Here is a 14,537-nt window from a genome sequence, read left to right as displayed (position 1 = left end):
CCAGGGCACACTGAAGTTGTCTTGGGCCAGTATCACTTCAGACACCTTCTTAACATTTGCCAATGGTTAAAAATATGTCTGCTGAAGCACATAGACACATGGTCATTGATGTCACCTTCTTGGGGTCTTTGGTTGTTTCTTGTCATTTAACTTTACACAAAACCTTTGCCCAGGTGACCCTGGTGACATGTGTTTAAGTAACATTTGTCTGCAGATCGCTCCTTCTGATCCATTTTGAGATGTTCTGTGCTGCCTGTGTGGTAGATCTCTTTCCACTTGCATGATCCACTGATACCCAGAAGATTGAGGGCCTTACAGAAGGACTGAGCAGCAAATCCCTCGCAGCCCCCTTCAGTTGGCAGGCACTGTGCATGTCACCCCTGTTTGCAATCCTGATATTGGCTAGTCTTCTTTCATACACCTCTTCCATTCTGTATTCCCAGGCCCTGTAAGTCCTAACATGCTTTGTTGCTTCTGAGAGCAGTACAATGTCTGGCCTGACTTGACTCAACATGGTACACCTAGGTCAGCTTCTAGCTGCCAGTCCACCACCATCCCGAGGAGGAAGAGTTTAGCTGCCTTTGCTGAACTTTTCACCTTCACTGATGAAACATTTGTACTGTCAAGCTGGGTGGTAGTGCCTGTATGGAAGATGGTAGTGGAGGTGGCCTCATCTATTGCTTTCATAATCTGCTCATAGCGCCAACAGTAGTAACCTTCCCCCAGTGCTGCTTGGCAGAAGCTGAGGATGTGCTTCTGTGTTTCTCAATTACCACACAGAGGACAATTCTGAGTCTTGGTTTTGTCCCAACAGATGAAGTTGGATGGACTGATGAGGATGACTTAGCCTGCCAGAGATTTTTTCAGTCCAGAACCTTTCCTCCTGCTGTCTTATCTGCACCAGTTACTGCAGCACATCTCCTCCACTATTGCTCTTCTATTTGACGAGTTGAAACCATTCTCTGTCTTAGGCCCTATCATAAGGAGGTATTTTAAATCTTCCAAGCCCTGATATTATTGGCCCCTTCAGTACATTGTGACACTGTCATACTTCAGTCTGCTCCATGCCTTCTCCTGCTCTCCACTTCCTCACCTTTACACTGTCCAGGCTGACCTGGAGTCAGTAGATTCTTTGTTCTGTAGCGCCTTAAACTCCTCATTGAACCGACTGTTGGGGAGCTTCAGCCTTTGCTCGGGCTACAAGAAAAGCATGGACAAGGACTGATTTAATAGCTGATCCTTCTGTCACAGCCCTTGACTACTGATGGCGGGACAGCAGGGGCTGCAGGATACCATCTTGGTAAATCTGGACCTTAAATTTTTCTGGCAGACCTGACTTGTTTACTCTTTCCAGTCACAACCCTGCCAAGTTACCTGGTTGGATGGTGTGTTCTTTAGGTTGCAGTGAAAGTCTTTAGTTTAAAATAAATGTGAATCCTCACTAAGTTTGCCAAAATGAAAGCATACCGGTTGTACATTATTTTCCTTTTATTCAAAACTAGCTGTGCTATCCATCTAAGACAGGTAATCAGCATAGACCTCGGTGTTAATGTTTGCAGTGCACCATCTATTGGACTGTATTTTGTAATGCATGTAGTAATTCAATGCATTGCATTTGTCAATCAAACAGTAATGTATTTGTTGTAAATGCATTACTGCAAATTTCTGTAATGCACCATCTGTTGGAACAACCAATGCAATGAATGTGTCTCTGTTATGCATCATTTAGTATGCGATTTGTAAAAGTAATGCTAATGTTTGTGATGCAGCATCTGTTGAAATGACAAGTGCAAAGCATTTTATTAGTAGAAATGTATGTGATGTCTGCGGTTGGCTGGTGCCCTGCCTGGGGTTTGTTCCTGCCTTGTGCTGGCTGAGATTGGCTCCAGCAGACCCCCGTGACCCTGTGTTAGAATATAGCAGGTTGGATAATGGATGGATGGATGGTATATGATGTGCCAACTGTTGGAATAACAGAGTCATAACAACCAGATGGAAATACAGATACACCAATACATACTGTTATCAAGGTGAATTTTTTATCGAGTTAGAATTATGGTTCACAGTAAGTTATTCATTGTATCTAAGCATGTTAAAAGGAAAAAGAAATCCTCAGGTCTGATGATCTTAGGCATTTTACCAGTGAAATCTTTACTTTTAAAGGAGTTTGCCTTCACTTTTTATAATTGGAGAAACAATGCATTGTTATTAGCTGTACACATTGTCTTATATTTGCATTTTTTGTTGAGTATTCAGCTCCATGAGATTGGATTTAAATCTGGCACTGTGTGGAGTATGCATGTCTTTTTTTATGTCTGGGGAGCTTTTTCTCCCAAAGTGTTATTTTAACTCGTGAATTTAGTCTGGCCTAGTGTAGTTGTCTGTATGAGTGTGCTCTGAAATCTTGCCCAAGGTTTGTCATTTCTTTTTGCCTAATGTTGCCAGGATAGACTCTCTGCAATTGTTGATATGGGTAAACCAGAATAGAAAATGGATGAACAGAGAGTTTTATTGCAGAAACAAATGACCTTAACAGTCCAGGGCAGAGAGAGGTGTTGCATTGGTCTCCCTGTGTTCTGCATATTCCTTGGGGCCACTTGTTCTCTCAGTGCTGTTCAAAGACATGCAGTCGGGCTGATTTGTGGCTCTCAGCCAAGAATAAGTGACGTGAGTATGGCCTGCCTGTGATGGTTTATTGTCCTGTCCAGGGCTCATTCTGGCCTTACAGCCTGATATAGACACACTCTCTCCTTGACTCTGTACCAGAAACATGAACTCTGGAAATGAATAGACAAATTAAAAATATATAGAGAAAACACAGAGTTGGAGGTGCAGTGTATGTCGACATCAATAAATTAAGTAAAAATTTCTATTTGAATGTCCTAACCGTGTGCATAGTAATCCCCACAAGTAGCTTTAAGTGCCAGTCCAGAAACATATGATATGATATGACCCAGATATTAAAAGCTGTTGACATTTTTGAAAAAGAAGGAAATTAACATTTTTCAGATATTCTAAACTTTATTATTTCATTGTGTTATATAAAAAGTAATACATTAACTAATGGAAGTTGGAAGACAAAGCAACATGGAAAATGCTACGGCTGCTGGACTGAAATGTTCTTCCTGCATTAACAAATAAAAGTATATTTAACTTGAGGATTCGAGTTTGGCAATACTAGTTTAAATGATGCAATTCAGGCAGATCTTAGAAATTACTTGAAAATATCTGGGAGATTTGAAATCAAGAATATTTACTCATACATGGTTCAGATTTCATGAATGCATCAATGAAAGTGGTAATTTGAATGACATTGTAAAAACAACACGCTTTGTCATCCGTGGTATTGGTATTGATTATCTTTTTTCATGGACATTTCAATTCAGATATGGAAAAGCAACGTGTGAAAAAGTGAGCTCTCCTGAGAATCTGCAGCAAAGTTCTGGAAGAAGCACAAGCAGACACGTTCAGACTATTTAAACTCAATCAGTTCTCTCCTAGTGAGTAATGGACTGACACGTGAAAGTGTTAAGTGTAAATTAAGAATGCAATGAGGTGTGAGGCCAAAGAGGTGGCTTCTGTAGATGAACCACTTGCCTTCATTTACGCTGCAGTTTTGTATCGGCTAGTGGATTTTTTAAAAATTAATTTCCTTTACCGTTATGAGCTTTTAGAACTTACCTTTGTGGTAGATAGTGTGCTGGCCATCTCTCTAATTCTAAGCTGCCACAATATACAACCAATGATAGTACCAAGTGTGGTGTTGCCCACAGTCTTTATTTCACAGAATTCATATGGCTAGCATACTAAACATTGATGACCAGTGTAGCAAAGACAAGTTTGAAAATGAAGCTTCAGGGTAAAAATCAGGTCAGGCCGCTGTGGGTCAACGCCCTTGCTGACAGATACAAGATGAATCAGTATGCGTAACTGTTGTTTGTGAATTTAACAAGCTCACAAATAGCAGAGGCTAAAAAATTTGGAAGATCATTGTCTGCACTGGATGGACTGTTAGTGCTGAGCACCTGAAATCCATCCAGAAAAGAGGGGTCAGGAGGTGTAATTAGAAAGATTTGATTTCTTTGACTTATCCAGCACTGCAAGGGGAACAAGAACCAACAATAGAAGGATAGGAAGAAAAAAAACGTGGACTTGTTAGAAGATTAAGCACGCTCTCAAAATTCAGCAGTTATCTGAAGGACAAGCCATTCGAAAATGCAACTACCACCATTAAAAAAGGTATCACAAATAATTAGGAAGCATGCTTCATGTGTTTGCTTCTTTTCATACTGATAAATGCTCAAAATGTATTTTTAAATCTTTGACCACAAAAAATTCTTATTGCACGTTTCAGGGTCTTAAACAATGTGTCTGAAAAATACTGAATACCCACACAGGAACAGGTCAAGCGTCCCTCATCCAGAAGCCAGCAAGTCCCGGCCTTCACACTCCCTCTCGTTTGCTCGCAATCGCTCTGTTCCAATCTAGCCAAACCCACCCCCACCCTCCGCCTCCCGCCTCCGGAACTCAGCTTGATATGTCCTCTGAATGTCTGATGACTCTGCAGCGGCATGGGGGGCTGCAGTTCTCTGACATTAAATATTAAGAGCTGGGAATTAATAATGAAGGCTGACAGCTCGTCTCCAGTGTCTCCCAGGCTGTCCTCTCCGCCTCACACAGGCAGCTCGCACTCTCGCTGGTGGAGCGGTGCCACCAATCACGCATCACGGCCCCCTGTCCTTAAGAGTCATCGCTGGGGAGTAGAAGAGCACAGCAGTATCGTCGTCTCCTGAATCTGAGGAATCTCCTTCAGCCCGGGGCATGTAGCGCACTGACCCAGGTCGGTACTCCTTTATCAGAGTCCTGTCACAGAAACGGGAGTGAAGAGCCAGCTGTAGTGAAACAAGGGAAAATAAATAAATAAATAAATAAATCGTACTCTTCCTGTGCCAGTATGGCCACTGCTTTCCTTGTGTGACCTACCTTTCCTTACACCCTTGGGATTTTCCACTCTTCTGCATACAGAATAGAATTTCAGCGAGGAATCAACACTGTCTCTCTCTGTGTTTCTACCTACTGCAGTGACAATGTGATTTGCCAACTCTTGCATAAAAGCCATATGTTTCATAAGATAACCTGAATTGCAACTTACTTTGTGAAGTGGATCTTTTTTTTTTTTTTCATTTATACGCAATAAGCAAAATGATGAAAGAATCCCTAAGTACAGAGTATAAATGTTGCACAGGCTCACTGCCATCTTTCCTTTCAAGAACAAGGCTGTGCAAAAGTATGACTTGTGCAAGGAAAAAAAAAAAAAAAACAATTAACCAAACTGTGCCCTATCACTTTTATTCTTTAAAGCAAAAATTCTCAAAACTAAAAGAAATGATACTTAGTGAAAGTGATACAAGCACAAAAGCAGGGAAACACAGGGAGAGAGAAGAGGTTCAGGAAGCTGATAATTTCAAAGTAATTGTGTGTCTTTGAGGAAAAAAGCAACTTCTCCATTTACAGAAATTAAATATTATTACATCTCCTAAAAAGTCTGCATATTTAGTTTTACTATATCCTGCTGCTACCATATGGGTTCAACAAAGCCCTACTAACAAGAGGTTGCTGCGAAACTAACAGCTAGTGTTCTATAGCCATCACACATAGCCTTCTCAGCCTCTGATGAATGGAAATTTATGTGGACCTAGAGGAACTCCATAATCAGAATTCACATCTAAGACCTATCCAGAGCCTCGGCATTTGATAGCATTTGAAATGAAACGTGAGAATTGAAAGTAGCAGTTTCTCACCAGTCTCTGCATTCTTACACAGTAATCTGCTCCCATGTCACAGTTTCCTGTCCTTTAGAACAGAGTGACCTTGCCTTCCCATTATTCTCTGCACTAAATGATACCAGTTGAATTTGAGGCCAATTATCTGGAATTGAGCAAGCTACTATATTGTCTCAAAAAAAAATTTTAAATCTACTACACTATAAACTTGTGTCACCCTCAGTAGTCGCTTAGCATCCAGACGGCCCACATTAACTTTGGTTAGGGTGTAATGGGGAAATTTTCATCACCTATTCACACAAATAACTCTTTGTTTTAGTAGCTGTGTAGGTCACTGTTGTCATCATATAACTTGGGCCCACCACTCATACTATATAGTAGGTACTAAAGCAAAGTGACAGTGGCCTTGCATGGAAAATTAGAGAAAAGGCAACGGATCTTAGCAAGGGCAGAGAAAGGAGGAGGAAGAGTGAGAGCATGAAACACCAGATGCTTTATCCAAAAACCTGGGTCCCACTTCAGAACCAGAGACTGAAACAGTATGTGTTCAAATGCCTGCATTCTTGCTAGTTTCATACTAATTCTTAAAACTGAAGTATAGAGTATTTCTACATACTTTTCATTCTAGCTCAGGAGCAAATTATTTGAGTGTGAATAGGAGATCATGGTTGGAAGATGTGAAATGGACTTTATGATTTGCATTTACATTTAATCAATTACCAGATGCTTTTATACAAAGTGACTTACAAAGAAGGTCAACATAATTGTGTAAACATCAGTTCAGTCTAGGAAAAGTGCTAAAGGGTAAGGATACAAAATTGACTATCACAAGTAAGGAGCTCTAAACCAAATGGACACCTACAAGACTATTGCTATTTTCTTAGCTACTAAGAACATAGCATCAAAAACTATTATCCGTTCCACAGATATGCACAGAACAAGAGTCTTCAAGTGCTATTATTATTTAGCAGATGCATTTATCCAAGGCAACGTATAACATTTGATATCCAATTTGTTATTTTTTTTTTTTTTTCCAATTAGCTTCCAAAGCCTTAACCAGAACTCCATATTAGAATCCTTATATAACTGGCTACAGTTTGACAAGACACACTTATGAGAGCAATGCCCACTCTTAATATCATGTGCATGGGTATAACCATTAATATGTTGTGATAAGAATTAAACCAAGACATCATAAAGATTTGGGGCAGCCATCCATATATTGTTTTCCCGGCTGCACAAATGTGCATAGTCCAGAGTCCACAACAGAACTGATTAAGTGGAGGTAAGATGGTGGTTTTAGGGGCTAGAAAAGGAAATGATGTCATCTATGCCGGAACCGGAAGTGACATCATCAGCGACGCTGGAACCTGGCAGGATTTCCCTGGAATGGTCTGTAAGAGACTGAGAGAGACAGTCAGCACACTGTCAGTCAGTATTACAGTTACTCAAGCCCTTTAGCTGCCTCTTACTCGCACGTGTGTGACAACGTGTAAATATGGTCCCTGCAGCACTTTGGCTGCCATATTAATAAAGTTTTTCCAGTATACATGACATGCCACACAGTCATATATTTTTACTAGGTTTACCACCAGACATGTTGTCTAAATTAACAGACTCCTACGAAACACCTCATACATTTTTGAGGGAAGACAACTGTTATTACTCATTTTTAGTTGGGCTAGTGGTCAGAGTGTTCACTGAAGTACCCCATCATAGGCATTCAAAAAGAGGCTGAGGTACAGAAAGTATGAAAATTATTCACCCTCTTGGACTTGGTAAGACTTTATAGTATTTTATCAGTATGAAACCATTATGTTTTTAACTGAATTTTTTTGCAACTATCAGTGTAAAGTACTCTATAATGCCTAAGTGAATAATATCCAGACATTTAAAAAAAAACAAAAAAAAAAACAAACCACATAATCGATGGCATACATATTCACACATCCCTGTGAGCAATGCATAAGTTGACACTGGGGATTTTTGCCCATTTATTCATGGTAGAATTGCTCAAGCTCCATCATGCTGGATGAGGATCATTTGTGAAAAGCAATTTTAAGTCATCTCACTTATGCTCAGTTGGACTTAGGTTTGGGCTTTGACTGGTACACTCCATGACATTAATGTTTGGTTTTAAGCAGCTCCAGTGTAGCATTTGCTGTATGTCATTGTCCAGCAGATCATCTACCAAATCTCAGTGCTCTTGTATACTTCAGCAGCTTTTACCTAAAATTAAAACTTAAGAAGTGTGCATGTGTAGGCAAACATTTTAAGTGTGCCATAAGTGTGATCTATTTTCCTGTCATCTTTAGCCAACTCACTTCTGTCTCTGAAGACTTGCCCACTTTGGATGACAGAACTAACTGCAGAATTCTTAGAAGTGTTGATTAACCTTAATCCATAAGAAAGAGTAGGACATTACTTGTTTTAATGGAGTACGTTTACTGGGTAATGGATTGACTCAAAACAGTCCTTCCACCTCCTAAAAATGTTTTCCCATCTTTTCAAAAAACAGTCTGAACAAGGCTCAATTTCCCCTCCTGAATGATATGTACGAAGAACTGGAGGCCACTCAGTAGTGTTATCTATAGTCTTTGAAACATTTTCCCAGTATGAATTGTTGCCTAGGTAGCTGCTTATATTTGATCGATTCTTTCAACACTGGAGTCAATCCAAGACTGACAATCTACAACCACCCTCTGGCCACCATCAGTTGAAGCCTTGAATATGGCCTATGCTGAATGTAAGGATTAGACCTTGCTATAAAGGCTCTATAGGTACAGTAGCTAGCATATGCTGATTTTAGTCGTATGTTTCTAAGAAACCTCATCAATTAAACGTTTTATAGTACCGTGCACTTTGAACAACAGCAGTTTATAGTACATGGTAGATAGATAGATAGATAGAGAGTACTTTATTTGAAAATTTGGATGTCACAAGTCACAGTGATGTATTACTGTAAAAGGTCTAAATAAGAAGGAGCCCAAGTTACATTTTTTCACATAAGTCTGCTGAATAATTTGTTTGCTGAAAGTATTTGCATAGATTGGATTGTTCCTAATGACTATCAATTTTGTCTTCATTCTCTGCCTTTGCTAATACCTCCAAAGGGTTGTGAGTACATCCGATAACTGTCTTCTTAATCAGCTTCTTGATTCGGTGGGCATAATAAATTGCACTAGACTTTACAGAGTTATAGAACATGTAAAGGATGTCATTGCCCATATTAAACATGCGTAGTCAACTCTGAGGTCACCTGGAAGATGGTTTCATGGTCTAAAGAGACTAAGAAAAAACAGTCTACTCTGGCCTTTCTTATATAGTTCCTCTGTGTTACTAGGCCATTTGTGTTGTACATAACAGGTGTGGCATACTGCCGGGACGCCTGTACATGGGAAGAACCAGAGCATTACCTACCTGGGAGTGCTAGGTAGCAGCCCCCCTATCTTGCAGTGGTGCCTTGGACTCCTGCAGGGCTCCATGGGAGCTGGACTTTGTTGTAGCCCTGCTGGGTTCCATGGGCACTGCCAGGGGGTGGTGCTGCTGCAGCTGCTGCTGAGACCTTAATTCCACTACTTCCACCACACCCAGAAGTGCTGCCAGAACTAGGTCAACAAGCACCTGGAGGGCTTCCGGGTGCCTTATAAAAGGAGCCAGCAGCCACTACTCTGGGAGCCTGGAGTGGAAGAAAAGACAGAAGTGTGCTTTGTATTTTCTGCTGCACTGGAACTGAGCTTTACATGTGGGAAACGGGGGAAGGCATTTCCCATGGGTAAAAAATAAAAAATAAAAATGTGTGTCCTGAACTTGTTTCCCATGTCTGCCTTTGTCGGGTTTGGACGGTGGTGTGCCCCCTGGTGATTCATACAGTATACACAACTAGTATAATAATCATAAAAAAATAGCAAAAGAATAAGGAAAAGCTTCGATATACAGGAGATCCAAAAATAAAAAAGATCTGACCACTGAGCCACTGTCTGTAAAGCTTGTTTAATTAGTTAATTCAGTTCCTATAAAAAATATTCACTCCCTTGGAAATTTTCTGTTTTTTTTACTGTACAACATTGAATAACAGCAGTTTAAAAAGTATTTTTTGACATTGATCAATAGAAAAAGACTCCTTAATGTCAAAGTGTAACTAGATTTCATTAAAAAAGGTCTAAATTAATTATAAATATAAAACAGAAAATGATAGATTGCATTGTTATCATTACTTTTAATATGATACACCTAAATCCTCACTGGAGCCAATTGGTTTTAGAAGTCATATAATTAGTTCAGTAGAGATCACATGTCTATAGGCAAGGGATTTCAGCTGATTGTGGTAGAAATGTACCTTATCTGGAAGGTCCAACTTGTGGTCAATCAGTATTGTGGCCTAACCTACGTAATGAAGACAAATGAACACTCCAAGCAATTCTGCAAAAAGGTGATTGAAAAACACAAGTTAGGAGATGGATATCAGAAAATGTCCAAGTCACTAAATATCCCATGGAATCCCATTAAATCAATCATTAGGAAGTTGAAAGAGTGTGGCACAGCTGTAAATCTGCTGACAGCAGATTGTCCACAAAAGCAGAGTGACTGTTGAACAAGACTAGTGAAGGAGGACACATATGAGAACTCTGAAGGAGTTACAACCTACAGTGGATAAGATTGGAGACTGTTGTGCATACACCAAGTGTTGCTTGGGTTTTTTTTTTTACCATTTGCAGCTTTACTGAAGAGTGGGAAAGAGGAATACATGGTTTAAAAAATGCACAAGACATCTCAGCTAGAGTTTGCACATGTGTAACTCTGAAGTCACCTGGAAGAAGGTAATAAAGACTGATGAGACCAACATTGAGACGTTTGGTAATCAGACTAAGGTTAGGTCCACACTACTGCTTTTGTTTAAATACAAAGACATTAGTCTCCACTTTCACCTACTGTCCACAGGACCCTGGAGTTATTAAAACCCGATATTGCAGAATTTTGAAAACGCTCTCAAGGGCTGTGTATTTCTGAAAATGCTGTCTCAGCATTGCAGTGGGGTGGGTGAAAACAAACAGATTTGAAAACTCAGACTCTATTCGCACTAGGAAAAGTTCATGCATATTATGTGTCCCTTCCCTGATTGGATCCTCCTCATTGCATCTTTTCAGTCACTTTGCTTGCCTTATTAAAATGTGTTACCCTTGTCTTTATGTAAATGCAAGCTGCAAACGAATGTCTAGTGTGGAGGGTACTGCTACTTCTCGTTTCTGTCAAATATGCACATGCTTAGTGTAGGCAAATGGTTAGGTTATAAGCATTTTTGATAATGTTATTGTGGGTGGAAATATGTTTGTGAACACTGTGAAAACGCTAGTATGGCCAGAGATCAATTTGGTTTAAAAATGCCATTTTTAATTGAAAACACAACAGTGTGGACATACCCTAAATGCCATGTCTGACATCAGCCAAACACATCACCTCATCAAAAACACATTGTTTTCACAGGTCCTAGAAGGCTTGTGAAGGTGGAAAGTAAAATGAATGTAGAAAAATACAGATAAATCCTGGAGGAAAAATCTGTTGCAGTCTGCAAGAAACCTGCACCTTAGGAGGAGATTTGTCTTCCAGCCAAAGCTGCACTGGAAAGACTTAATTAAAAACTATGATGTAGTGGGTGAGAAAGAATCCAGATCTCAATTTAATTAAAAATTAGTGGTTGGATATTGAGAAAGGTTGCTCACTCCCGATCCTCATGCAACCTGACAGAATTTAAGCAATTTTGTAAAGAAGAATGAGGAAAAATTGCAGTGTCCAGATGTGAAAAGGCGATAGAGACCTGTGTATACAGATTTAGGGCTGTTGAATGTGCGTCTACTAAATAATGACTTGAAGAGGGTGAACACTTGCTTGGTCATTTATTTTGTGTTTTATATTTGTAATTAATTTAGAACACTTTTTAGAAATGTGTTTGTACCGAGATAGAATCTTTTTCTGTTGATCAATGTAAAATAAAATTAGATTCACTTTGATTCAATATTATATAACAATAAAATGAGAAAACTCTTAAGGGGGTGAATCATTTTTATAGGCTCTGTAATTAAGTTCAAATTCATCATCCAGACAGTGGTTACTGCTGATGCCACATCATCCAGACAGTGGTTACTGCTGATGCCTTACAAGTCCAGAGGTCAGAGTTTTATTTCTGTCCAAGTAACTTTGTAGTTTTCATGTTTTTTTTCCTAAAGGTTTCCTATCACATTCCAGAAATGTGGTTACACTGATTCAGAGTAAATGAAAGTTGCTATATGTGTCTCAGTTTGGTTTGAGATAGACTGGCATCCCTCCCAGGACTGACTCTTACTTTGCACTACTGGCTTCAGGTTTAGATTCCAGCTCTGTTACACTCAAGTGGTGGAATGGGTTGGTAAAGAAAATCAATGGATAGACAAGCATTTATGTTTTCTCATTCGGTACATAAATCAGTTATTGTTACTAGATGAAACAAAACCTTCTTCATATGAAAAAGTCCTTTCTTCATTTAATGAACTCTACCTAATCACTAATGATGTTCACAAGTGCACTAATGGTTGGAGATTTGATAGATTAGGTTAATCAAAGTATCGATACCTATGAAGACCTGGAACTTGCCCCCATGTATCCTTCTATGTTCAGTTTCATTCGTCTGTTAAATTAGGACATACTCTTTAGTTATAGATGCAGGTGTAAGTTATTATCTTCACAGTTTCTACAGCCTCTATGTATTTTTTGCATTGTGGTGACCAGAAGTACTCCAAATACACAGTCGGCATGGGGTTTTATCATTATGTTCTCCAATTCGAGTTTTTATGATATAACTCTAAAATTTTATTTGCCTATTTAATTGCTTCTGAACATTGCCTGGAGGTTGTGAATACTGCATCAACGTAAACCACTAAATCCTTTTCAGAGATTACTTCTTGTAAATCTCCATTGCTCATTTTCTATTTATAATTAATTTTCATTTTATTTGCATGTAGCATCTTGCACTGGTCTATATTAAACTGCATTTTCCAGATTTGTTTTCAATTTTGAAGACTTAAATTGTTTGCCTTTCTCTTTATTTTACTTTACATCAGTTTTGTAAATTCTGCACATTTCAGAAGTTTTCTTATATATCTCAACATAACACATCATTGTTAATCTTAAAATGTAATGGTTCTCACAAAGATCTGTGAGGTACTCCCATCACGACCTCTTCCCATCTATATCTCTTTCTCTCTTTTTTGTCCTCTGTTAACCAACCTGAAATTAAGTATATATCAAAGTCATATGTCAATGGCTTTGATACTGAACTGTTCAAAAATTTTTTTGAAAGGAGAAATAAAAAAAATTTGTTGAATGTTTGCTTTTGTCTACTACTGTTATTGTCTATTCAAACATTAGGATTCAGATCCGCAAAGTTCCACAAGCACTGACTAAATGGCTTTGGAGTAGCAAAAAGGCTTGCTTAAAAACATCTCTGGTTCCACACAGGTTTACATATGACAAACTGTATGAATGGTTATTCCAGACTGTTCAGGTTCAGAGTTTTATAGTTCAGGGGTAAAATCTATACAAAAATTCTATAATGAACTGGAAACCAGTATACTGAAGCCAGCTGAGGGGTATTTAGTTTTTTTTAATTGTCTCTAAAATCAAACTAGTCCCAAAGGTAGATGACAGGGATTCAGGATGCTGTTGCAACATTCATATGATTCTTCAAAGTGAATGTTCACTCACAAGTGTCAAGAGAGCCAACAACACACTGTTTGTAATTCAAGAAACAACAAAAAAAATGGACTAGGATTTGTTTACTGGAAGTACAATACTAGTTCTGCTGTTTAGTTGATGGCAAATGTTAGCTATCAGCATGAGCGCCTATAGACATTTTTCACATTACAATATGACATTCACATTGTCCAGTAGGCTAGCAGCTACGTCATTCCAGGTACTAATCTGTAAATTCCTATGTCAAAAGCTTAAATGATCCAAGCAGGCTTCTTAGGTGTTGTGACCCTTGTGGTTTTTCCATTTAATTCTCAATGGATGATAGATAGATAGATAGATAGATAGATAGATAGATAGATAGATAGATACTTTATTAATCCCCAAGGGGAAATTCACATACTCCAGCAGCAGCATACTGATAAAAACAATATTAATTAAACAGTGATAAAAATGCACTGCAAGTTAAAAAATGCAAGGTGGAGAGTGTGAGGCAGGTATAACAGTCTATAATCTTGTATAATGTTAACGTTTACCCCCCTGGGTGGAATTGAAGACTCGCATAGTGTGGGGGAGGAATGATCTCCTCAGTCTGCCAGTGGAGCAGGACAGTGACAGTAGTCTGTTGCTGGAGCTGCTCCTCTGTCTGGAGATGATACTGTTCAGTGGATTCTTCATGATTGACAGGAGCCTGCTCAGTGCCCGTCGCTCTGCCACAGATATCAAACTGTCCAGCTCCATGCCTACAATAGAGCCTGCCTTCCTCACCAGTTTGTCCAGGCGTGAGGTGTCCCTGATCTTTATGCTGCCTCCCCAGCACACCACTGCGTAGAAGAGGGCGCTCGCCACAACCATCTGATAGAACATCTGCAGCATCTTATTGCAGATGTTGAAGGATGCCAGCTTTCTAAGGAAGTATAGTCGGCTCTGTCCTCTCTTGCACAGAGCATCAGTATTGGCAGTCCAGTCCAATTTGTCATCCAGCTGGACTCCCAGGTATTTATATGTCTGCACCCTCTGCACACAGGCACC

General features: G+C 39.3%; 1 protein-coding gene across 3 annotated transcripts in view; it reads right to left on the bottom strand.

The window, feature by feature from the left end:
- Window positions 1-2,025: 2,025 nt before the first annotated feature.
- The window catches only part of si:dkey-100n23.5 (cyclic AMP receptor 3), a 676,569-nt gene continuing 664,057 nt past the window's right edge, over window positions 2,026-14,537 (bottom strand). For all 3 annotated transcript variants that reach the window (XM_039745090.1, XM_039745091.1, XM_039745092.1), the window contains one exon: window positions 2,026-4,892. In XM_039745090.1, coding sequence (XP_039601024.1) covers window positions 4,725-4,892 — 168 coding nt within the window. In that variant the 3' untranslated portion in view covers window positions 2,026-4,724. The remainder of the gene's footprint in view (window positions 4,893-14,537) is intronic.

Source organism: Polypterus senegalus, chromosome 2 (genome assembly GCF_016835505.1).
Source record: "Polypterus senegalus isolate Bchr_013 chromosome 2, ASM1683550v1, whole genome shotgun sequence".
Classification (NCBI taxonomy): Eukaryota; Metazoa; Chordata; class Cladistia; order Polypteriformes; family Polypteridae; genus Polypterus; species Polypterus senegalus.
The sequence above is the reverse complement of the archived record's forward strand: the minus strand, read 5'-3'. Positions and strand labels throughout refer to the sequence as shown.